General features: G+C 39.5%; 1 protein-coding gene across 1 annotated transcript in view; it reads right to left on the reverse strand.

The window, feature by feature from the left end:
- The window catches only part of PPP1R3A (protein phosphatase 1 regulatory subunit 3A), a gene marked incomplete at its 5' end in the record, with an annotated part of 28,233 nt that extends 8,837 nt beyond the window's left edge, over positions 1-19,396 (reverse strand). Inside the window, one exon of the mRNA XM_084264801.1 lies at positions 18,603-19,396. Within this exon, the coding sequence (XP_084120927.1) occupies positions 18,603-19,396 (794 nt within the window). The remainder of the gene's footprint in view (positions 1-18,602) is intronic.
- Positions 19,397-24,555: the final 5,159 nt, after the last annotated feature.

Genomic DNA, 24,555 nt, shown 5'->3' on the forward strand with positions numbered 1-24,555 from the left:
TTTTAGATAACTGAAATTAGCTGAGTGAATCCCACCTTGTAAACCTAAATTCAAACTGGAACGTAGCTATTGAGTTTTAGTGTCTGGGGCTCTAACACATGGTGTGTGACCTGAGCTTCTTAAGTTTTACTTTTGTTGTGCTTAGAACTGAATTTGCCCTTAACTTTTGTTCTAGGAGCATCTGGAGCCCACAAGTTTCTTTTCCCAACAGCAGCACAGAAAATAAATAGCAATGCTAGTGCAGCCTCACAGCCTGGATCCACACTGCAGGGCTTGTAACATAACTTCTTGCATGTTGCACTGAATTTTATGAAGATTGGTGGTTTATAGCCCGTTATTTGTGCACACCTGTCCTGCAAATACCTGAGTACAGGGGAAGTCAGTGTAACAGCTATTTTCCTTATGCTACTTATACATCAGAAATGTCTGTCCTCATATAATTGTTCTACTGGGAAATCTAAAATTAGCCTAAATTGAGGATATGGATACTGCAGTCTTTGAGGATCACTAGGAACATAACACAATACTCATTTAACAGCGCTACTTCAATCTAAGAATTGATATGAAGATGCCAAGACTCTGGGTGCATACAGCTACAGAATGATTTCAATCAGATATGTACACCCCAAAGACTGAAATACTTCCCAAAAGCCAATAAAAATTAGCCCCTTATCGAACAGTGGGAATTAGAAGGTCCTTGTCTATTTAGTATGTTTTTTTCACTGACCGGTTTTTTTCACCATGTTTCTCTGAAAGATTCCTAGCTCACTACCAGAATTCCATAAGCAGACTTTTAATTATAATATTAATTAAGATTTTGTTTTATAAATTAATTATCTCACTGTGTTGTGGAGGGTGGTCTACGTGGGCCTACACTATATAGTGAGAGAAGCAAAGTTTGTATTCTGTTTAAAAACATTTCTTTTTAAGTGATTCCGGCATTCTGATAACAATGCAAGATAGAAAAAAATCCATGGTATCAGCTGATGCAGTTCCCATCTAGCGTAAGTACCTGTACACCTGCAGAAGCTCAGTTGCTTTTTCTCCATCAGCTGAATGGGGCACATCTTCATAAAGTACATCAGGAGCTTAAGAATCTCTACCAGCTTCAAAAAAAAATACTTATGTTCATGTGATTCATTCTTGATGAAATTATCATTCACTTGGACTGAGTGATAAAAAGAAAGCAGGAAGGAAAACAGGTTATCACTATAATTTTGCATTTGGAAAGAGCAAATGGGAAGTTCAGGGACTAGTTAGTAGGACTGAGAGGACTGAAAATTTGATGGGCATTATGTGAATGAGTTCAGAAGTCCCAAAGTTATGTGGAAATGGCACCCCAAGCAGAGAAAAAAATGTTAAATTTGAACCCTAAAGATTTGAGGAGTAGATAGACAACGTATAAGTGATAAGAAAAAAGAATTAATTAGCCAATAAAGAGTATTTCTTTGACTTCAGAAAGGGTTGGGATAAGGTAAGACACGCCAAGGCTTTCAAATTAGTCTTTTTAAGTCAAATAAGGTGGTTTTTAGAAGTGAGGTTTGATTAAGATTTATAGGCCCCCAATCAGAAGATTCTCCCAAACTTTTCTACCACAGTGTTAGCAGTAGGGCAGAAGCTTATAGGAGCAGAGCTCTTACAGGGTATAACTGACAAGAACTAAGATTTAGAAAATGACATTATTTCATCCATTCTAGAACCAGAACTTGCTGTTTTAGAATGTTCTGATTAAGAGGATCAGATATTCTCCAACCCAAAATACTGAGAGACCCAACAGAGGAAATCATGCATTGGTTTAATCCTTGCTATTCAAATTAATCAGATTAGTCCTGAAACTGCTGTAACAGTATCAGAAGAGTAGGAAAAGTAGTAACCACATAGAGGAGAAAGAAGAGAAGTAGCGTCAGGGCAACTACAGGCCCAGATGTCTTAAAAAAATTTTCACAGAAGATTTAGAACAAAACTTAAATGGGAGAATGAATACAGAAAAATGGAATAAAAATGCCGAAGTCACCTGATAATATCTGTCTTTGGTAAGAGTACTATATTTCCCTTGTCTAAAAATCAGTTATCTAATCTATCTGGGCTTCATTAAAGCATTTGTTGTGCAGCCACATGGGAAATTTATTAATTAAACTGGAGAAAGGGGAGATGAGTACAAGAGCTGGGCGGTGGGAGAGGGGCTTGGTGCCAAGCGGGGCCCTGCAAGCTGGGCTGCACAGAGCTGGCAGACGTTGCCAGGGAATTGGAGAGGACCGGTTCTGTGATCAGACTTACTCAGTCATGTTATTACAGACCAAGACACAAAAAGTCAAAGTTAAATTAAATCCATGGCACATAGGAAGTTGGGAGACGTTGCCAACACAGAGGAGGATTGAAAGAAATGGGTGGCCTGGAGGATCAGAGTAATAGGTAAGGGATAGGATTCAAAATTATACAGTGCCATGTTACACATTCAGGGAATAGAAAGAGTTTCTGCCACTAAATGAGCACTCAGAATTTGGAAGAAACATGCAAACAAGAAAATTCAGTGCTTGCTTTTGGCAGAAAAACACTTCCATACTACCAGTATGGAAACAAGGTGGCTGTGGCAACAAGGCAGAGTTCTGCTGTAGCATGTCAGAGAAGGCATTCCCAGTAATGAAAGGTTTCCAAGAAATTTTCATGTCACGTCATCAGGCACTAGTCAAGGGTTCCTCTGGAACATGTGTGTATGATGTTTAAGAAAGATTAATTCAAACTGGAACAGGTACGGAAGAGGACTACAAGAAGACTGGCAGGATGAAAAATCTATATTAAACAAGGAGACAAACTGAGTATTTCTATTTTCAGACTAGCAAAATAAAGTCTGAGAGGAGAAATAAATGCCTTCTTTTAATACAGCAAAGAGGTAAATACTGAGAAGGAAGAAATTATATTAAGCAGCAAGAATCCTGAGTTCACGAAAAACATTTGTTGTGGAAACTTAAAAGAAGATCTGTAAGCACTAGAAAAGTATATCCTGTAATATTTCAGTGCAAGTACCAGGCATAAGAAACTGAGAAGGTCTCGTTATGGAAACACGGATATATTTTTGTGAACAGGGTTATGCAACACATTTCCCAAGGAGTAAGACTTCATGGTCCTGTAGTCCCAGTCCAGCCCTATTTCCATTGCACCTAAGCAGCTATATGTCCTCAGAGCTATGCTTACAGAAGCACACATTTCACTGTGGAACAGCAGGTGCTCAGGTTTGGTCTGTAACAGGTTTGGGGCTATCGCCAGGAGCTACTAATCTCTTCATAATGGGTGAGGTTGTTATAGCTTGTCATGGTTTTAATTCATGTAGCCTTCAGCAGAAGTTGTGTCTGTATATTTGTATAACCCAAAGCACCAATCACATTGCTCGGCGTTGTATCCACTTCTGGTAGATCTTAATGCCTGAATCAGAAGTTATTTATTTTACACAATGTCAAAAAACATTAAAGTTGTGGTAGTGCAGAGTGTGGAAAGATTAAAATATACCTGTAAAACTCTTGAACTTAATGCAACCTTAACAATTTTATAGTATTTCATATTTAAAACAAAATGTGGGAATATGTTATTTAGTCTGAAATTTGAAGAGGCATGGGGACAGTAAACTATTTAAAGAATAGATTTCTCAAACATTTAGTTAAAATATGTAAAAGGGGAAAAAAGGTTCCATGTAATTTTATTTAAAAATCCAGGTGGGTTTAGGCTCTCACAAAATCTTTCATGCTTCCAGTTTTTATTTCAAGGTAGATTGAAAATCAAAACAATCCTGTTCTACCCTGAAGGTGAGATGAAGCTAAAATGTCCTCATGAAAAGAGCTGGTGAGATTGAAGCTGCTAACCAAATAGTAACTCTATTTTAATTTCAGGTCATATTTCTAAACCTAAGAGGAGCCTAATGCAGACAGCAATCGTCAATACAACTAGTGCTTTTGGATCTAGTGCCTAAAATAGCCAGCCTTGCTGGAGAATAATGCCGCTGGGATGTAAACAACACATGAGATCCTTGAAAAGAAGTAGTTAAATGTGTCAGCAATGTTTTAATGAGAAGAAGAAGAGCAAAAAGTAAATTAGGCCAGGTAAGTGTTTAGATTTGAGATGGTATTGGAGCCAACAGGCATCCTGCACATACCTGTAACCCGACGAAGCTGAGGACAGCAGGGTCACATGGGGAGGGAAGGGATGGTAGTTTGGCTTGGTTATTTTTGTATCATTAACAGCAGATGTCATGTCAGAAGGAAGTAAAAAAGGAAATAACTACATTCATTTAAAAAAAAAACACAAGCAACAATAAGCAATATTTCAAATATTTTACATGCACATTGGAAGCAGAAAGCCTGTAAAACATTTGGGGGATTTGGGTAAAAAGAACATTTATGAGAAACTAAGTAAAGGAGTTTCCACGTGGATTTCTCAACTTCAGTGGGATTGCATATAATGTGACTCAAAACCCATGAGGGCACAACAACAACAACGAAAAGTAAGGAAGAAGGAGTTTTGGAAAGCAGTTGGAAAGGCTATGTATGTGTGAAGTTCTAAACAAAGCTTTAAAGTCCTATTAAATTCTTCATAAGACACAGCAGAGTAAGAATTCAACCTATTTCTTTACTAACATAACACACCCCCCCAACAGTTGGCTTATTGGAAAATTACATATAAAATATTGCTCTGTTTACACTAGTCTTAAAATACAAGTGTGACAGAGGAAAAAACAAGCAAAACCATTTCTTGGAGAGAAGAAAATGCAAGGGGGAAAAAGCTGGTACTATAAAAAAATAAAAACCACGTTAAAAACATAAGCTTGATTCTGGTTTCATTCCACCCACTCTCTGGTGTCTAGATCCAAATCGTGTCCTGGACTCTTTGTCTTTGTACAACAACTCACGAAAGGGATTGGGGAACAACTAAGGATCCTGGTGTAGATCTCCAAAGTGCAGACTTTGACTTCTCTTGTGAATAGTCATCCCTAGCTAATTCTATCCTATCTCCCTCACTGAACTAAATATTTAACAAGTAAAGATAAAGTAACTCCTTCCCTCCATAAGGCTCAGTCCAAAACTCATTATAGGGACAACTCTCCTACTGATTCAAATTGATGTCCATGTTATCAAGTGTTGAGGTTACAGTCTTACGATACAACCACTCCACAATTTCTTATCACACATGATTCCAGCACTCTATAATTATTAGTCTCAAGCCCTGATACTGCCAGAAAATTCACTGCCTATCTTAAGAATGGGAGGTACAGCCTTGGTCTGAAGCCACCTGGGGGCTTTCTTCACTGTGCCTCAGCACAAGTCAGGACTGTCAGGTGGTGTGGAGGTGACAGGGAGGCTGAGGATTACCTGTTTGCACACCAGTATAACCATAGAGTAGTTATACTAGAATAGAATCATCTAGTTCCAACCCCCCTGCCATGGCAGGGACACCCTCCACTAGACCAGGTTGCCCAAACACACATCTAGCCTTATCCCTTGTCCTATCATTACCTGCCCTTGTAAAGAGACTCACTCCAGCTGTCCTTGTAGGCCCCTTCAGGTATTGGAAGGCTGCTCTAAGGTCCCTAGAGCAGAATAGAGGGGCAGAGTCACCTCCCCCAACTTGCTGATCATGCTATTTTTCATGTAGCCCGAGATACATTTGGCTTTTTGAGCTGAAAGTGTACATTGCTGGGTTGCGTTGAGCTTCTTGTCCACCAACACCCCCAAGACCTTCTCTTCAGGGGTGCTACAAATCCACGCTCTGCCCAGCCTGTAGTTATGCTTGGGACTTCCCTGACCCATGTGCAGGACCTTGAACTTAGCCTTGTTGAACTTCATGCAGTTTGCACAGGTCCACATCTCAAGAGGGTCAAGGTCTCCCCAGCATGTCAACACCACACAACTTGGTGTTACTGGCGAGCTTGCTGATGGTGCACTCAATCTCACTGTCCATGTCGCCAACAAAGATGTTAAAACAGAGCAAGTCCCAACCCCTGAGGAACACCACTTGTCATTGGTCTCCATTTTCATATTGAGCCATTAACCACAATTCTTTGTGTGTGACCATCCAGCCGATTCCTTATACACTGAGTGGTCTATCCATCAAATACATGTGTCTCCAATTTAGCGCAAGGATGTTGTGCAGGACAGTGTCAAATGCTTTGTACAGGTCTGGATAGATGCCATCAATCATTCAGAGGGCATATACCTTATTTCTCCTATGCAGAATCTCTAATATGGGAGACTGTGCCCAGTGGAGGTGCATCAAACAGCCTCCCCACGAAGCATCACTTGACTTGTCATTTCTGGGTGCTTAAAGTTTGAGAGGACACAAAATGTCTACAGCAGAGCCACATGTGATTGGGCACCTTTATATGCAGACATCTATGGAATGTGGAGAGAATCCATTAAATAAGTGCTCAGCTCCCAAGGACCAGACCAGTGCAATGCACAGAGAATCCAGTGCCCAGTGGCACCCGACAGTGCTGGGCATGCTGGAGTCAGGCAGGCTTGTGGGCAACAGCATCCAAGTTCATCCAGTGGTCTGCCTGCAAATTATATCCACCCAGAATTTGAGTACCCTCCAGAAAGAGAAGAGAATGAGCCTTGATAATTCTAAGGAGCAAAATCATTGTTACTGCAGGAACGGGTGCTTATTTCTGATTTGTTTACCTGCCCATTTTGTCTAAACGAAGGCAGAATATTATTTTTATGAACGGTATGCTCTCGTTTGGAATTGACACTAATGAATGCAAGGCCCTTTCCCCCTCTTGTTTGTACCATCAAATTAATTAGCTCTATTGTGACATCAGTATTTTTCTCAAGCAGTTCAAGGCTTGAACATTTTCCTTTCTTTTTCTAAAGGGCATCTTCAGTGCCCTTTATCTACCATAAGAATCATGCATCACTTGTATTTTTCACAACTAATGCTGTTTATTATAAAAACTGATTGTGATGTGAAGATTGTTATACTGTGTGGCAAATTGCCCAAACAATTACTGTAAATGCATGAGCCATAAACTGTACTGCCAAGGACACTGGTAGGTTAGCTCCTATAAAAGAAACAATTAGAGTCTGAGGTGAAAATAATAGAGATGAGATGACAGTTATTGAAAAGGCAGAACATCCAGTTTAATGTTGTAAATATAGGTTTGTGGATTACACTGATGGTTTTAAAGTGTTCATGGCTTATTGAATGGAATAGAATATTACATACTTTAGAATGGGGCCATAATTATTATTCCTTTTTAATTGTGATGTCTGATGCATTTGTGAGCAGTTGTTGAGAACATCCTCACATTATACTGATTCTAGGTCTAAATTATCATCCTGCTCCAAGGGGTTTTTTTTTATTTTATTATTATTTTACTTTTTTTGGCATTTTGTTGTTCAGGGTCTGTTCTGAACAAAGTATTTTCTCTTGAGGAACTTAGAGTGCTTAGAGGGTTACGGCAATAATTATTTCAGTTTCAGCCTACACACTTCACTGCTTTAAATCATCATTAGAAGTTTCATCCCTCAGCAACTCCTGCTGAGACAGTCTTAAACTCCTAGAAACCATTAGATAAGAATAGCTTATCTTTATAACAATTTGTATATAAGGGTATTGATAAGAATTTGCTAGAAATTAAGAGAATACATCTTTTTCTTTGGAATCGTCTAAATACAGAATAATGTATTTTATGATTGCTAAAGAATTTCAATTATTCAAACCAGCATATGAAGATTAGGGTGCATTAAAAAAAAGACATGCACCTTACAAGAAGACATGTTGAGATAGACTATGGCAGATATGATGAAAATACAAGAAAAGTTACATGACTGCATGAGCAAATGAAACGGTCTTTTTAAGATAGTACATAGGGATAAAACACAATGAAATACAGTTCAGATATTAGACCCTAGGGAGAGCACTAAATAACTGGGCACAGAATTATGACTGGCTGAGAAGGCAGAGGTGCTGGGCACATAAAATCAGAACTGAGGGGAGTCTGCCCAGGGTTTGCTAGGAGAGAACAAAGTGAGCAGCAGAGCAAAGGCAGCAACCAGCAAAAGGCAGTCGGCACCAACACCGCATGTGTGAGCTTTGAAGTACCAAATCCATTAGTGGGGGGGTGGGAGGGTGGAAAAGCGTAAGTGGCTTTGAAAGAAAGTTGCAAGGAAACTAAGTACTCAGCTGTACCACCTTTCAGGGAAATGCTCTAAGTCATTTTCAGGCTTTTACATACTGTTAAGGGAAGCTGATCTTAGTGCTAGGTAGGGGCGTCAATGCTGTGTTGGAAACGGATGGCGCCGGACCGAAGTTCAGGGACGTGTTGGGGAGCAGAGCCTGGGAGGCGGCTGGGCTGTGGGCCTGGGCAGCTGGCTGCATCCCCAGGCTGAAATAACTGCCTCCTACGCAAGCTCGGGCAGGTTCCAGGGAGCTAGACCTTAGGCAGAGCAGAAACCAACAGCTGCACACGTTACAGAGAGACCAAGAGTGCAGGGAGCGATGTGAGCACAGAACACTGCTGCCCGTGCGACAACAAAGCAGAGGCTGACTGAAGCTCAGCGAACCCCCATTCCTCAGTTCTAGGCTCCTAATGCACACACCCACATTTCTACTTGCCAGATAGCTTTACTTGAAGACATGGCCAAATCCTACCTATGACCATTCCAGATTCAAACAATCCTTCCTTGGGAAATGTCATGTTACATGTGCCTGAACCATGGCATTGCTATTGCATGTCACATGTGTCACTATCACTGCCTTCTGTTTATATGTTTATTTTTTTTCAGGAGGTATTTAAAAAATAGAAGCATGACAGAAAGATAATTTGATTCAAATAATGCAGAACACTATTATTTACATTGCACTGTTAGATTCCAAACCAAATGAGAACACTTAGGAGAAGATTCAGAAATTAAAGCCAAAACTGCAAAGAAAAATCAACAGCCATAAATGAATAGCTGTGTGAACATTAAGTAGAAATTACGAGATAGTATTTTAAAATACCATGCTGTTACAAGTGATCCTATTAGAATGAAGCTGTACATAAAATCAGAGGCCTTATTACAAATCTAGGCAAGATTGATTTTCTTCTATGACCTTCAACTAGCAATGGTGTTAGAGAAGGGCTCAACCTAGTTCTTAGTAAATAAGTGTCACCAAACAAACAGGACTGACACTAATTAGCTCCCTTGTTGATAGTCAGGACACAGAGGATAGAGACACGGAGCAGGAGTGACCCACTCATCATTAGAGAGGTAGGAGAGGATATTTGCACAGTGGCATGGCAATGGAGGCTTGCACAGCAGCTGCCATTTTGAAATGATGCTGCGAATGGAAGACTCCATTATCAGCAGAGACAGTCCAGCAACCTTCACAAGCATTGTGCAGAAAAACAGACCTACAAAGAACCTCTACTTAAATATTTGATACCTGAGGAAAAGAATATTAATCTGTGGTACTTCCCCACGTTGAGGAAATACCCCTTAGTTTTGGTCATCTCATCCAAAAAATGGGGCTGACAGCAGAAAAGGAGAAAAGGGAAAAGGTGGGCCTGCAAGAGGACAATGAAGGACTGTCAGTGGCTTCTAAATAAGGAGAGATTGGAAAGGAAGTTTGGAAAGGAAGTTTGGAAAAAGATGCCTAGAATAAGCAGTACATAGTAGGATGATTAATAGTATCAAGGGGGACAATTGATCAAGAGAGTAGCTGTAAGGGAATTTAAGTGTTTTTTCTGAAAGGAGAATTCCCAGTAGGGTTCCGGCAATGTTTGTAATAAACCTATTTTTATTAAGATTATTGGATTGGTGCTATCCAGGGGATTATATTTTCCAATTACTAATATTTTCATTTTTCAGTCTTAGTTTATGATTGAAGCAGGGACATAGGTGGCACAGAACAAAATGCATTGGCCTGGTTTGGGATGAGAATAATCATAGCCTCAAAGCAAACAGAGTCCCAAGAAATTAGTCTTTATTTTCTAGCTCATTAAAAAAGACCTTGACTTTTAATAGCAAAACATTTTAACATTTTTTTAAAAATACAGATGTATACCTGTCCATTTGAAGATTTTAGTCCTATACATTCTGAACTAGGAGCTCATCGCCAATTTGGCACGAGGCCTAAATTTTTAATATAGCCCTGTCTATCCCCAATTCTCACGACTACGCATACAGAGACTGCAGAAAACCCCATGCATAAGAAATCAGCTATATCTCAAATTAAGCTACAGAAATTAATAACAGGAAGACTGCAACTTTCATCAGACCCTTTTATACGTCTTCCATGATTGTTGTACCTTATGCTGCGCACATGACAATGTTGAAAATAACAATATTGAAACTCAACTAGTTCAGAAGTCTTTTTACACCGCTGTTTTATATGCAGATTGGTCAGAAAATCGCATAAATCCCTCAGCAGAACTGCCTATTTGAGAAACAAGGAAATTCTTTTAGAAAGACCTCCTTGGACATGGACAGAAAAGCTTTCGCCATCTTCATTGTGAATTAGCAATACAGCAGATGAGTTGGGATCCAAGCTTGCTAACGGCTAAGCTTGGCCTGAGGTCAGATGAGACTTCATAGGTTACTATTTTGTCTGAAAGGCCCATGTTCAAGTATCAAAAGGATATTGTAGAATGGAGTTGGGGATGGAGCACCTCTGTTCTTTTGCTTCTTTCTCCTGCTATTTTGAAAGATGGAAAGCAAGTAAACCAAGTACCACCACTAAGTCTTGCACTTCTCCCAAGCTGTATCTATTTTGGATACATCTGAGAGGAAAAAGACCTTGGCTGATGTGGCACCTGGTGTTTCCCTGGATCTCACGAAGAAAAAAAGAGAAAGAGCAGTCCCCTGCTGCATGTCAGAAGGGAGTCCTTTCCTAGAGGCTGACTGCAGTGTGGTGAGGCACGTATGCAAGAAAGTGACAGATGCCTTAGAGAGACTGTAGACAGATAGATGGCAGTCAGGTGAGATGAAGACACAGATACCACCCCTGGAGAGGAGCACATAATGGGTGCCCACAAAAAGCCTTAGACAGTAGTTCTTGAGAGAGAACAGCTATGATACAAATCTTGGAAAGCAATTGTACATTTAGTAAATATCTCAAAAGGATAAAGTTCCCAGGTGTTACCATGACAAGACTTCTATTACTAAATTTTTTAAATTTATTTTTTCTTTTTTACATGTTGTCTTACTACTACACAGCAAGAAGGCAGCTGTGTGATACATATCAATATTTCTATCAAGAAGACCTGGAATATAACTTAGGAGACACTGGTGCAGATTTACTGGACTAGATTGGGAGACAGAAAGACTGACAAAACTCCACAACCTTCTACCAAACAACGTTTTCCAGGCTTGAACCACTTATGCTTAACATCCAGCAGCCATAAATATTAGTGCAGGGACAATTACTATGCATCAAAGTAAAATGTAAATGCAAATCTACTTGGTACACCTAAGTGCAAGGTAAGAAAAGCTGCCAACTTTACCTAGTTCACATTTGATTGTGTAGCTCAGTGCTCTGCAGTGCTCTTTAGGACTAGCATTACTAACCAGCAGTAATAAATCTTCAGGTTTACTGTCAGAGTATCAGCTGGTTCCACAGATCAAGAGGAAAGTGGAGGACAGTCAGAAAACCAAGCCCCCCATTATGCTTTGGCATATCAACAAATAGTTTCTTGTGTGTCACTGAAGGCCTAGGGATCAAATATCCATTTCTAACATGGTCCCAAGGTGTTTAAAAGTTCTTATCTCTTCCTTTGCACTAAAGGCAAGGACTGCATTTAACTTGCAAAGTATTTGTTTGGACCTTTTTTCCACCTTTTGTAACTGGAAAGATAATACACATTTTATCTTAAAAATCTGATGGGCGATTGGTTCTCTGGACTCACACTATGCCTGAATCAATTGCTTCAATTTCAGAGCCGCAGAGCTGTGTCTGGAACTTGGCTTAAAGTTCATAATAGAATAAACAGATCAAATGACACTGGTAGTGAATGCATTGATTAAATATGACTCCAGTGCTCTCAGTTAATGTTTCACTGACTTTAAACATCTTTTCAGGACTAACATTTAGCCAAGTCAAGGTGAATGTAATGGAACAATATTTTCCAACTGAACATTTATGAACTGTGATACCTGAACAGTGGACAGCAGACAGAGTATTGAAATGGTCATTACCAGCCCGGTTCAGTTTGCAAAACAGATATCTCACTAAAAGAGTCATTGAACAATGAAAAGCAGGAGTTTCTTAAGCAATATATTTCTATTTGTCCAAAAATCCTTAAACACTGATCTGAAAAAGCGTAGAAATAAGTTCCAGGTCCTGTAAATATTAACATTCAAGGATAGTTTTACACATATAGAGTTCTACAAAGTTCAGCGAGGCTCCTGATGTTCATTAAATTATTTATTCTGCCTATTGCAGGATCAAGCCAGTTGCTGCACTAAAGAGCTCTGAGTCAGTTGTAATAGTGTTACAGTATTGGCATATTTAAATAAACTGATGAAATTGTAGCAACTGCAAAAAAAAAAAAGTCTCACAAATGTAAAGGCAAGCAGCACATGTTTGATTGCAAGTATTTACTTATCATATGGCTGAGAAATGATACTCAGATTACAAAGCATTGGCTTTATATAGTTTTATGCAAACAAGCAAAATAAAAAGCTTTATGGCAAGCAATATTCCCTACATTAGGGCACAAAGTTGTGTTCTGTGACATTGGTGAGAGCAGTTTCTAAGGTACGTTATGGAAGCAAGTGAGAAACCACCGATACTAACAAGATCCAGAGTAAATACTACACTACGACCACCAGCAAAGCAAGGCGTTATTTTCATATGTTGTTACTTAAAAGTTTAGAAACTTATTTTAATATCTCCAGTGCAATAAATAGCTGGTGCATTGGTAGCGTGGTTCAAAATCACCAGAAGCAAAAACGAGACAGTTTTTCAGTCTGCAGGTCCTCTTCATTTAGGAGACTACAATTATAGTTAGCGGGTATCTATTTGCTGTGTATATGCCATTCTCATCTGTAACTTCCACTTGTTTCTTCAGCATTTCTGTGACAGCATTCAAAACCTTATGCCATTAGATATCTATCTTTAGGGTCTTTAACGTATTTCATAATTCAAAGAGTTAGGTACACCAGGAATTTGAAATATTATGATTATACAGATAGAAAAAAGACCATAGAGCATAGTTCCTGGCCAAGTAGGAACATTCCCTGTAGAACACTTTTCAAGTAGTTTATCTTAACTTACTTTAAATTACCTTTAGTAAGGCTGCAGCAATTTCCTTAAAGGATAACTCGAGTCACTACTGAGAAGCGTGTCCTAACACTCAGCCTTAGCTTGCTTTTACCTTATTTGGCTGAACAATGCATTTCAGACCACCTTAAACAATTATTCCATGTTCCTGATAGTCACAGTCTTCAAAAACCTGGAGAAGTCTTATTTCGGTGCCGGTGCTACCTATTTCTACAACTTTCAAAGACCTGCAATGACCAGGAGATGAGGGAAGGGCTGGGAATACTCGGTCAGATTGAGCAGCAGAGGGGTGCTGCTTTTAGCTGGCTCCCTGTGAATGGATAGCTTCTCTCGCAGCTGCTCTCCCGGTAAAAACAGTGACTGCAGTCACTTCCTAATAATAGTAATAAACTTTAGTCAAATCCCATATCTGTATGCTGATCAAGGTGTAACTTATGACTTCAGATGCCAGAATCAACCTTGAGATTAAATAGCAGTACACAAAGACGACGTGTGTTCTAACACCTTTCCTGCTCTCCTTTTCCCTTTCTGATTATGATGTGCAATAATCAAAAGAACAAGGATTAAAAGGGAGCATAATTTGAATGCCATATTTTAAATGGACCAGCTGGGAATAATACAGTTGTTCCTCATAGCAAAGTATATGCGAAGCTCTTTCCAAACATCCCCCTCAGAAGCCTTTGATTTTTTTAAACACGTCGTGGGTTTGTGGGAAAGACCGAGAGGAGCTGATGCAGAACTGCATTTCTCAAGGCAAACTAGGCACTGGTCTGCCCAGGGAAGACTGAGTACAGCGCAGTCCTGCCAGGCTGGATCTTCAGCAACTTATTTCCTTTGCTTTCCGTCAGAAAAGGGATGAGACTGCAGCTGAAGACAAGAGAATTCATGCACAGAAGAAATTTTCCCATTGGCAATTCCTTTAAGACCATTCAGTACTTATGCTGCTGAAGTTGGCATTGCACTTCACACATTGTCCATAGAGCAGCTTTTCTAGCAGATTTCACCCTAATTTGTGATCTGTTTTAAGGTGGCATCATGGATGGAAACGAATCCGTGTGCTACAGCCTGGCAATTATTAAAAAATGCACAGGACCAACATCAGTTCAGAGTGTGGGCTCAGAGAGGTAAGGGGGGAATAACTCTGACGGTTACAATAAAAATACTACCCTGCCCCTTCCTTGTCAGAGGACAGGAGTCTAAATACACATTTTTACCCTGTTGTTAAACAATTCTCACGCTTATTGGCCATTTTCCTCGTGCTCTTGCTCCCACTGCTCTCTTCACAGATGGCAAACCAGGACCAAGCACAGATATGGTTTGCCGGTTGTTATCACTGTACCGGGCAGCATGATCCATGGGAGTTTGCCTCATTGCAGCACACAGCCAGCCCCTATCTGATCAGACGGATGTAGGAGCTTGGGGTCTGCAACAAAATCATCTGGTCTAAACCCAAGGACTAGGAAAGATTTGTGTTCAATGTCCCAAAAGCAGGAGAGTGAAACAAAAAGAGAAAAGACCAGAGATTATACAATTAATTTACATTTTCTGAATGTTTATATATGTATACATGGTAGAGATCAGGGTGGTTTACTGACAGAAGCCATCTCTTTTCCAGCTACAGCCTTCAACTTCTAGGAGTCAAGTTTTTTTTCCTCAAAATATAAGTTAGATGCTGACTTCCAGATAGACTAATACATAAACTAATGCATTCAAATTGTCTTTCCATACCATATTTTGTACCTGTGAATCCTTTTGCCATTTTTTTTAAAAAAACACTTATGTTTGAAATAATTTTAGCTTGGAAAAATACAGTTAGAAGCAAATATTTTATGAAACATTAAGAGAAGACTATTTGTTCATGCCTAGACGTGGAAGCAAACAAAACATGTAATGAGAAGGCAGGATTTTAAGTCCTGTGATTCTAAATATCCAAACCTAACAGTTTTCAGCAGTAATTATTCCATGCAGCTTTGCTTTTCACAATCATTTTGTTTTTCAGGTGGAACTTTTGAGGGTTAAGTCCATTTTTATTTTATTTCTTAATAATGATGTCAGAAGCCACCCCGTTGCCCTCAGTCACACAACTTTGTCTTGACTCATATTCTTAAGGGTAACATGATAAAGTCTTATTGTGTTTCCTCAGTAACTTCCTCTGAAAGTGCATATTATTCCTTTTACTTAACTAATGCAACTAATCCTCACTAATGACTTTTAATGAGCCACACAAGTATGCCCTAGAGTGGATCAGACTCTCTGCTTAAAAAACAATTCTTTAACAGTCCTATTTTTTAAAAGAAGAGGTAAATTGCACATTTTAAGAGAAAGTATAAATATCTCAGAGGCAAGGTCTGGGGAAAGAAAAAAAAAAAAAAAGAAAAGTTATAGCAGGTTCCTAAATTTGAAATAAGGGCCTAAATGAGCGTCCTGTTAAAATATCCTTTTATTCAGATTGCTATAAATAAATCTTTAATTCAAGATGTCCAGCTCATGAGCATGGATAGTAATATTTCTTACCTAATTTGTTGTGTGAACCATAGGTAAAACCGTCATTACTTTGGTGTGTACCTGTTTGCATTGCTGCAGCTCCTGAAACCAGCTAGTTATGGTCCAAGACCCCCAGCTTTACTGAATGTTCTACATACATCCAGCATAGCATATGCCAGTGCTGCAGAGTTTATCATCTGAACATAAAACGAGGTGAGAGAGAAGCGGGCTGGTGGAGGAGAGCAGGGAAACAGGCAGCACTGTTCAATGTGATGTGAAGGAATCATAACACATCAGCAGCCTCACTTTGCCAATTTTGGGGGGGTTTGTTTTTCTTGAGCTTTTTTCTAGACATCAAAGCAAAGGAGTTTTAATGAGGGTCTGAAGGAGAATAATGAGGTACTTTTGCAGATGTCTGCAGGGTGTTCCTCCTCACTCAAAGGGGCAACATGTACAAAGACACTTTGAAAAACAAGTGAGCAATGGAGGTTGGCATCCTAGCTCTTTTGAAACGAAGGGCCCTGATGCTGACCTCATTTACACTGGTGAAAGCTGTAACTCCTGTGAAGTCGATGAAGTCCCTGTAGCATAAAATTGGGCCTGGATTACAATCTGCCAGAACTGTCTTTCAGAAACCTTGGCGACCACTGAAACCATATTCCAAAAATACTTTCAGCTATTTTTTTGCTTTTACTGTAAGGTCTCTTTACCTCCTCCTGCTGCTAAAGAGGGTCTTGAAAGTGCACGTTAGTTAACTGTTTGCCAAAAATGTATAACAGATCTTAATGCAAAAAAGAATCTGAACACTTCGGTTTTAATATCACAAATATACATGTGTGCATGTGTATATTTGAATAAATATGCACATATATATACCTATACACACACACACATATATACAACTATATATATATGTATAAACACAGACACACACATATATACATATATATATTTTTCTCTGTGTCCTGATATGGAGGGAGACAACTTTACATCCCTACTAGAAACAAGGTAATTTTGTGTTGAGTAGACACGTTCCCTTCTATCCCATTTTTTAAAATAACTCTCTGTCTGACTTGCATATAATACATTTAGAATATACATTTAAAAGGGGATCCCCCAGAAGAAAAGCCACTTATGCTAGCACTAGCTATGTCACCGGAGACTTCAGGGAATTAAATACTTAGGATTCATTCGAGCTCAGGTGCTTAATTGCATCTAAATTTGCAGGACAGTCCTGGGCTCACTAAATTAAGACTTGCCTCTCTCTGTCCCTCATCTGCTCTGAGTAGGCTACCTGAACTCAGGCTGAAGTCACACTGCCTGCATATGCCTGTGGTATTTGAAACCACGGCTCTTCTGCGGGGGACCTCAGGCTATCTTATTTACCCAGAATGGGTCCCATGACACTTCTTGAAGGACAGATAGAACGTACAGAACCTGGCACAAATGTCAGCATCTGACCACATGGCAGGTACAGGCATCATTCCCTTTGCTCTGATGAATCAGGATGTCCCCCCATCAGAGCATCACTGCGCTTCCCAGAGCTGGCCCCAGGGACACTTATCAGGAGAGCTTTGGGGACTGGCTATGAATCAGGCCTCGGGTTAGCCCTGGGGCTGCTCTTACACCAGGGTGTTGATGCAGGCACTGAGCCATATTGCACACTGTTTCCTCACAGGGCTGATGTGCCATTAGGGCTGGCAGAAGCTCTCAGCAGAACGAGTCTGGGCTTTGGAAATGAAGGTTCTGCGGAGGGAAAGCCCTGTCTGTCTCCCTTCTCCGTAAGCTCCCACCGCTACTGCAGTTTTGTTTCCCCTTACCTACCAGTCCAGTCCAATAGAAGAGCACCAGGGAAATGAAGTTGTACTGCCTTACTTGGAAAGAGTACAGGAATGAAAAACTCAACATGAATTTAGGTATGGGATCTAAGTTTTGCAAAAGGTAAAATACAGATTTGATTATCAAATTTGGTGAGTAAAAAATTAGAATGAGATTTTCATGGGCAACATTGTTTTGTTTACAGAATTAAGTTAAAACAGCAGGAAGCCAAAAGTTACTACTCTCCTTACGTGGGGTTAAGTTATAAGTTAACCACTGCCACTTTAGCATAGTACTTGCCTACATATAATTAGAATAATAAGCATGAGATAAATTCTATGTATCTTTTTGCTTTAATATATCACCACTTCTACCTTACAAATCATTATTCATTTCATCATTTGCTAAGCCAAAACATCAACAGGTGACAGGAAAAGGGAGTTCTTACCCTAATATACAACTTGCAGAATAACCAAGCCACTGGCAGAAAAGTTCGTACCAACAAGTCTAATTGCAATAGGATCCTTCCTTGAGTTACTGGCTTCCTAAACCACCAGTAACATTTCTGTTTTAATAGCTGCATGTAGAGAACGAACCATGAAATAAATCATGTGAAAACCCAGGATTTGTTTCGCTTCTAAATTTTTGTTGACTTACCAAGGAAGTGGATGTAAAGTGTTTTAACTGTGCAGCTACCTCAGCCTGGAGCAAAGCTCTCACTGATACCAGCTCAGTTTATATCCTACAGAGATCAAAATCAGTACACAGCCCATAATTTACAGACCCTCACACTACTTTTCAAACAAGTGGTATATATCCTCTACATTAAAGCTATGATCCAAACCAAACCAATCTGTCTGCAAATTACTACTTGCTGATAGGTAGAAGAACTTTACTGCAAGCAAGTCTTGCTCTGATTTATTGTTAAAAAAAAAACCCCAAAAATAGAAGAGAACAGCATGGACAGTCTTAGTTCCCAGAAGCACACTTAGAAAGTTAGAATTAGGCAGCTATATTGTAAATTACCAAAAGTGAATGCTTAACCTCACCTGTTTTGTGTCGTCTTTAGGCAGCCTTTAAGATGTCTATCAGTAACCTCTTTGTGTTGTTTATTATCCACCTTGGGCGCAGCTTCTTTCTTGTGACAAATCAGCGTGTAATTTCTGTCATCGTTGTTTGCCCAGAAGGTACCAACCGATGTCTCGTAGCGTATACAGAACTCCACCTTAGCTCCATCTCTCTGGTAAGGGGGCACCAAAGAAATCTTAAAGCAGAACTGATCACTCTCACTACCGCAAGAATTAGGCATGAACTCCGCAAGGATGTCGTAGTAACTGTCCCAGTTATTCAGTGTCATTCGAACATAGACCAGTTTTTCAAAGGATACATTGAGGACTCGTATGATGCCACTCATACAGGTAATCCCAGGCAGGAACACCACTGACTCCAACAGCACTTTCTGCTCTCGCAATTTCTGCAGAAGCTCTTCCTGAGAAGCAGGTAGCGTAAACAGCTGAGAGAAAAAATATTCCTCCTGAGGGAAAACTTCATCTTCTATGTCATTGCTTTGTCCCATATTTGGAACTTCCCAGGTATCAAACTCTTTGACGGACACAAGATCAAACCCAAATGCATCGGCAAATGAAACTTTTCTTGCAATGGTGGTGGGGGTGTCTGCCTCCTCTTCCTCTGAGGAAGCAGAATTCCGCCTTCGGGGACGTGGGGAGAAGCGATGTTTAATGTCAGCTTTAACATCTTCATCCTCTGAAGAGAAATCATTTACAGTGGGGACTTCTAAGAAGTTAGCCCTGCTAACCCGACTAGGTCCTTCAAAAGACTCCATTGGGCTCTCTGATATAAACTGAAAGAGAACTGTACAACTAGTAGCAACTGATATTTGAGACACTGTGATTTAAAACAAGGATTAATGTTACAGCTGACATTGCAAAAGGGACTCAGGCCTATTAATAGATGCCATGGTGTGTGAGCTATGTTGGCCTGTTGTCCATCTGACAGTATTAGGTGCTATAATTTCAACGATACATTTCAATATCGCATTCCTATTTTTGTGTGGCTTTATGTGCTAAGAAGAAAAGTAGTATTTAAAAACTACGTTCTTTGCTTTGTTAAATTGCACAAATGGAGCCACTTTTAGATGACCAACTTATGTGGCACAATAGATTTATTATGTTGCACAAATGAGAAGCTATTAATCTCTGATTAGGAAGTACATTTCATCAGGTGAATAGTTTCTATATTGTAAACTATTCCTGTGTGAACTTTTAAGGCCACTTTTTCACTATGTTTTCAGATGTAAAAACACAATGTCACATTCTGCCCTGGCTTTAGACCATGCGAACTTGGTGGGCCAGACAGACCTTAGAACTATGCCAGCTTTTTCCAGGTAAGGATTAGCCACCACGCCTTAAATGAACCAGGAATGATGTAAAACATTGAAGTGAGTACACTGCAGATGAACTTGATATGCACCGTTGTAAATATGACTGAATTCACTGCTAATTAGATTATGAAATCATCACTGCATTTAGTCCAGCCAAATGGAGAGAAAAGCAACTTGCAGAATTAACTTGTGCAGCCAACACTGAAACACAAGCCTTGCACCACACAGATATCAACAAGAGGAAGAAACACTGATTAAAGGGTTTTCAACCTTTGTTCGAGGCATCCTTCCATGGTATGAAATGAAACTGTGGCTTCTCAGTCAACTTAATCACTTACTATTTGTTTACTTTTATGGCATGTCATGTGTAGAAAGAAGTAATCTTTTGTGGGATGAAGATCATGAACTCAAAATTTCACCTTTTCCTTCATATTACTTAACCTCTCCTATTTCTCACATGTCTGTCTCAAAGGATAACCCTACATTATAATCTAATGGTGCGGTAAAGGGTAAGAAACACGACAGGACTTGCTTGGAATAGCCACATCAGGGACGGACAGCCTTAGTGGCATCATCACAGATCTCAGTACAAGCTAGAAATGTAATTCTTCATTCACATTTTCAAATGGGTCAGGTCTTGCAGGGCACTTTAAATCCTTCTCCCTGTTGTTACAGTGTCACTAGTAAATTTAAAGCTGACTTGGGTATGTCTATTACCAACAAGGTAAATCGCAGCTTTCTACAAATGTCCTTTTCTGGGGTGTCATCCTTCATTCCATGAGAACATCTCCAGGCCTTCCCAATGCACTGCCCTCTTAACTTCTCCATAGCCATCCCACCAGCTATTGTAAAAATGGTCAAATTTCCCTAGCACCATCATAATTTGAGCCAATGGCATATAAAGACAGATTTTAAAAGTAGCTTTCTATCAGTACTGTACAATTCTGTATTTTTCTACAAGGACCAAGAGCAAAAGCCTTCAAGATTTCTAGTTTTAGTGCTACTCAATCGTGTCATCGTAAGGGTCTAAGAAAGGAAAATTCCAGAGCTCCCTCCACAGAAGAGTCCAGAGTTTATCTCAGTGGGATCCCAGAAGCATCACTTCTGCCTGCTCCCGCTTACTGCAGCGCACAGATGCAGAGCTGCTTTGCTACATGCACGTTTTGGCTTTGTATCATATGAATGAGGCTTCTTGCTCTAATGGCAACTCGATTTCTTCTGTCAACATAAGAAAATATTGCTGTAGTAATTATGCAAACAAGGACAACTTATTTATGACACTGTTACTCTAATGGTTACAGCTGTTTCTGTGAAAAGCCATTTCCCCTTTTTCACTCTGTATGTTTCTTTACAAGGAGCTGCATAGACAAATGCAAAGAGGAAGGTAACCTCCCTGGTGGGCTCTAGTGTGTCATGGAGGTAAGGGTGCCGGAAGGAGGAGGGGTGCCCACTGACTGCATTCAAGGGAAGGAAGGATGTATCTCCGACCAAAGCACGCTTTGAGAATGGGTTAATTTCTAGTTCAAAATGGAAAGAAAAAAAGCAGGAAAAGAAAAACCATGGAACACAGTATGGCTGCTTAACTGCATGAAAATAAAGTTCAGTTAAAGAGGGGTTTGATTTGTTAATTATTTTTGGTTTAATTGTAGTTTTATTAATGATGGCTCATACCATACTTTATCTTGGCCCAATCCAGCACCACTTCAGTCAAGGAGACCCTTTACTTTGGCTTCAGCAGGTACCAGGTTAGACATTCTGCCTAAGTAATCAAAAAAATCACTACACACCATGAACACTAAGATGCATTCAAATATTTATTTTTTAAAACCAAGTAATATCAGTGGCTTTTATTGACTCAGATTATTCTGTGCACCTTTAACTGTCTCACCATTCATCCCTTCCTTCTCTACTGGATGTAAAGAAACATGGGAGCTGGGAATCAAAGAGTTGTTTAGAAGTTTAGCCTAAGTGCTACCACTGAGTGAGAAAGTCTTCAGTTCCATGCCATTACCTAGAGAGAAGGAGCATGTACTTAGTAAGGTCAGTTAAAATAAGAAACAGAGGTAAAAGCAACAGGTAATTAGAATATTTTAATGGGATAACTTCTCTAGTCACTTCTTTTCTAAAGCCTCATCTTTGCTGGTTTTGAACACATCAAATGAAAATATTGAGTCAAGGAAAATGATTTCCAGGTGTTCTTAAACACTGTTTAAGTGATAGTGGAAACAGCAGATAGAACTGAGGAAGAGTGTAGAAAATAAGACAGCTCTATATGGGATAGCCTCTCGCGAACAGCATAGTAAACATTACAGGGAAGCATGTCACAGAGTTAGCAGGCTTAGGACTTAATTAAGCACACAACAGAACACCAAAAGCAATAGTCAAATAGACCTTTAATTAAAAAATTCCTTGCACCTGCCTGGTTTTGGTATATCCATTACCAGCACTGGCCAGATGATCTTTCTTGGCGTTCACTGGAAGGAGAAAGAATAAACTTTTCCATGTTAACTGAAAAACAATTATGTTTAAAGCATGGACTAAAGATGAACAGTATAAAATCTGGTTCCACTTGGCTTCCTAGCAGTGTATTATCTAGTGCCTGAGAAAACTGCACTTTTTCAGCTGAGAGTATGACTAACTTCACTGCTATTAAATAAATCTATTAGGATAAGGCATAAAAACATTTTCTCCTCTCAGAGAGCACTATTCTAGTTGACCGTTGAATGGTCAGAAGTGCTGAACAAGAGGTAGAATAAAGATTTTATAGGTTATATCCTTTAGAAAAAACATTGCCAGCATATTGCAAGAAGAATTTTGAAACATCAGTTCATCCTTAAAGTGTGTAGAGCTAAGGAAGAAAGCACAGCATTTCCCTTAACGAAGCTATTCTTTCCAACATACATGACTGAAGTTAAATATCAGCAATAAAACCTGCCCTCAATTTTTTTTCTGCTTCTGGTTACAGACAGTATGAACTCTCAGAATTTTTTCACAAAACTTTGTCCTCTGACTGCAACTGGTTTGTTCTGTGACCCAGAATAGAAACCAGCTCAGTCTTTAAAATTTGTGCTGTTTTCACTGTGTTGAGTGGAAAAAATTGCCGTCTGTCAATATAAACAATTGAAGTTTAAGTGTCATTGTAAGGGGACAGCCTGCATTCATACCACTATAGCAAAGTCACTGACAAAACTCCCTTTAACCTAACTTGATGATAAAGAGCCAAACAGTGACAGAGGAAAAGACAATCTTTTCACAGTGAAAATTCAGACCAGGTTAGATTATTGTAACAGATTTTCCAAATGTTCTGGTTTCCCCATTCAACCTTTCAGGAGTATTTAATTTATTGACAAATCAAAATGAAGAACAGTATAACATGCCTGGCTCATAAAGCCTGGCTCTTCTTTGTTGGGGTGTGTTGTGGGAAATCTCGCCTTTCCAACCATCCAGTGTTTTAGCAGCACTGTAGAAAATGCAGTAACAAAGATGCTGCTTTAATAAGGTATGTGTGGATATTAGAAGATTCTGCTTCCCCATGATTGAAAATGCCTGCATAGTAAGAGGAGACAGTATGTTTTCCCTGCCTCTGATTCTTCTTTTCAGATAAAACTGGACATTGGGCCAGCAAAGGTGGTTTTCTTATCTCCTTTAAATGTTTTAGAAGGATCCTTGATTTGGGAAAAGAAGGAGATTTTCACCTTTCCACTTTTAAAGATAGGACTCTGAGGTAAACAAAGTTAATTCAAAAAATAATGTGGAAAAAGGAGGAGCAAGCAAGATGTCCAGAAGCATGGGATGAAATAAACTTCCTTTGCTTACAGAAAGGGTTGTTCACCCTGTGCATGGCACCCTTTCTTACATGCTTTTGCTTCTTGCTTAGGATGTGAGTTAAAGTTTTGTGCTTTTGTCCGTTGAGCCTTTACTACATTTAAATTTCTGAACTCTTCATACTGATTCCCCATTTTCCTCAGTCTCTGAAAACCTGCCCTTATAACTGAAAACCTTAACAGGATGGGTTTGCTTACTTTTGATTTAATTTGGATATTTGTAGGCAATGTCTGGTCTCTGTGCCTAGTCCTTCCTGAAAATCTTCTCCATTTACAAAGCTGATACTAAAATAGCAAAACATGTGGCTGTTCCTGTGTTTCTCTGTTGGACACACGGGAGAAGGAATATGTCACAGTAAGCAGCATTTGTTCTCCAGTCTGCAACTGCATCATCCCATAAAAACACAAAGCTTAGTAGCTTTGCTAGTAACCTACAGCAAAATCTTTTTTTTTTAATTGAAATCAAACTTTTAATGTTATTAATGCCCTTTAGGCATGACCTGCTTACAGTTGCTGCAACAGAAATGGGATGATTTTTAATAAATAGTCTAAAGTGCCCTTCAGTGCTAATCCTAACAATTTCTGCTATGATCTGGCATCTGTTCATCTGCAAATAAGAAAGGAGACCAAACTGGGTAAATTAGTCACCAGAAGGTTATGAAAAGACACCAGCACTGAAAAGATGATGGCAACTTTGGGATCTGCCAGGCAGAGAATTTATGGTAGGAATAGAGCAGGTCAGAAGAATGCCTTCAAAAGAAGTCATTGCTGAGACTT

This window comes from Gallinula chloropus (assembly GCF_964237585.1).
Source record: "Gallinula chloropus genome assembly, chromosome: 1".
Lineage (NCBI taxonomy): Eukaryota > Metazoa > Chordata > Aves > Gruiformes > Rallidae > Gallinula > Gallinula chloropus.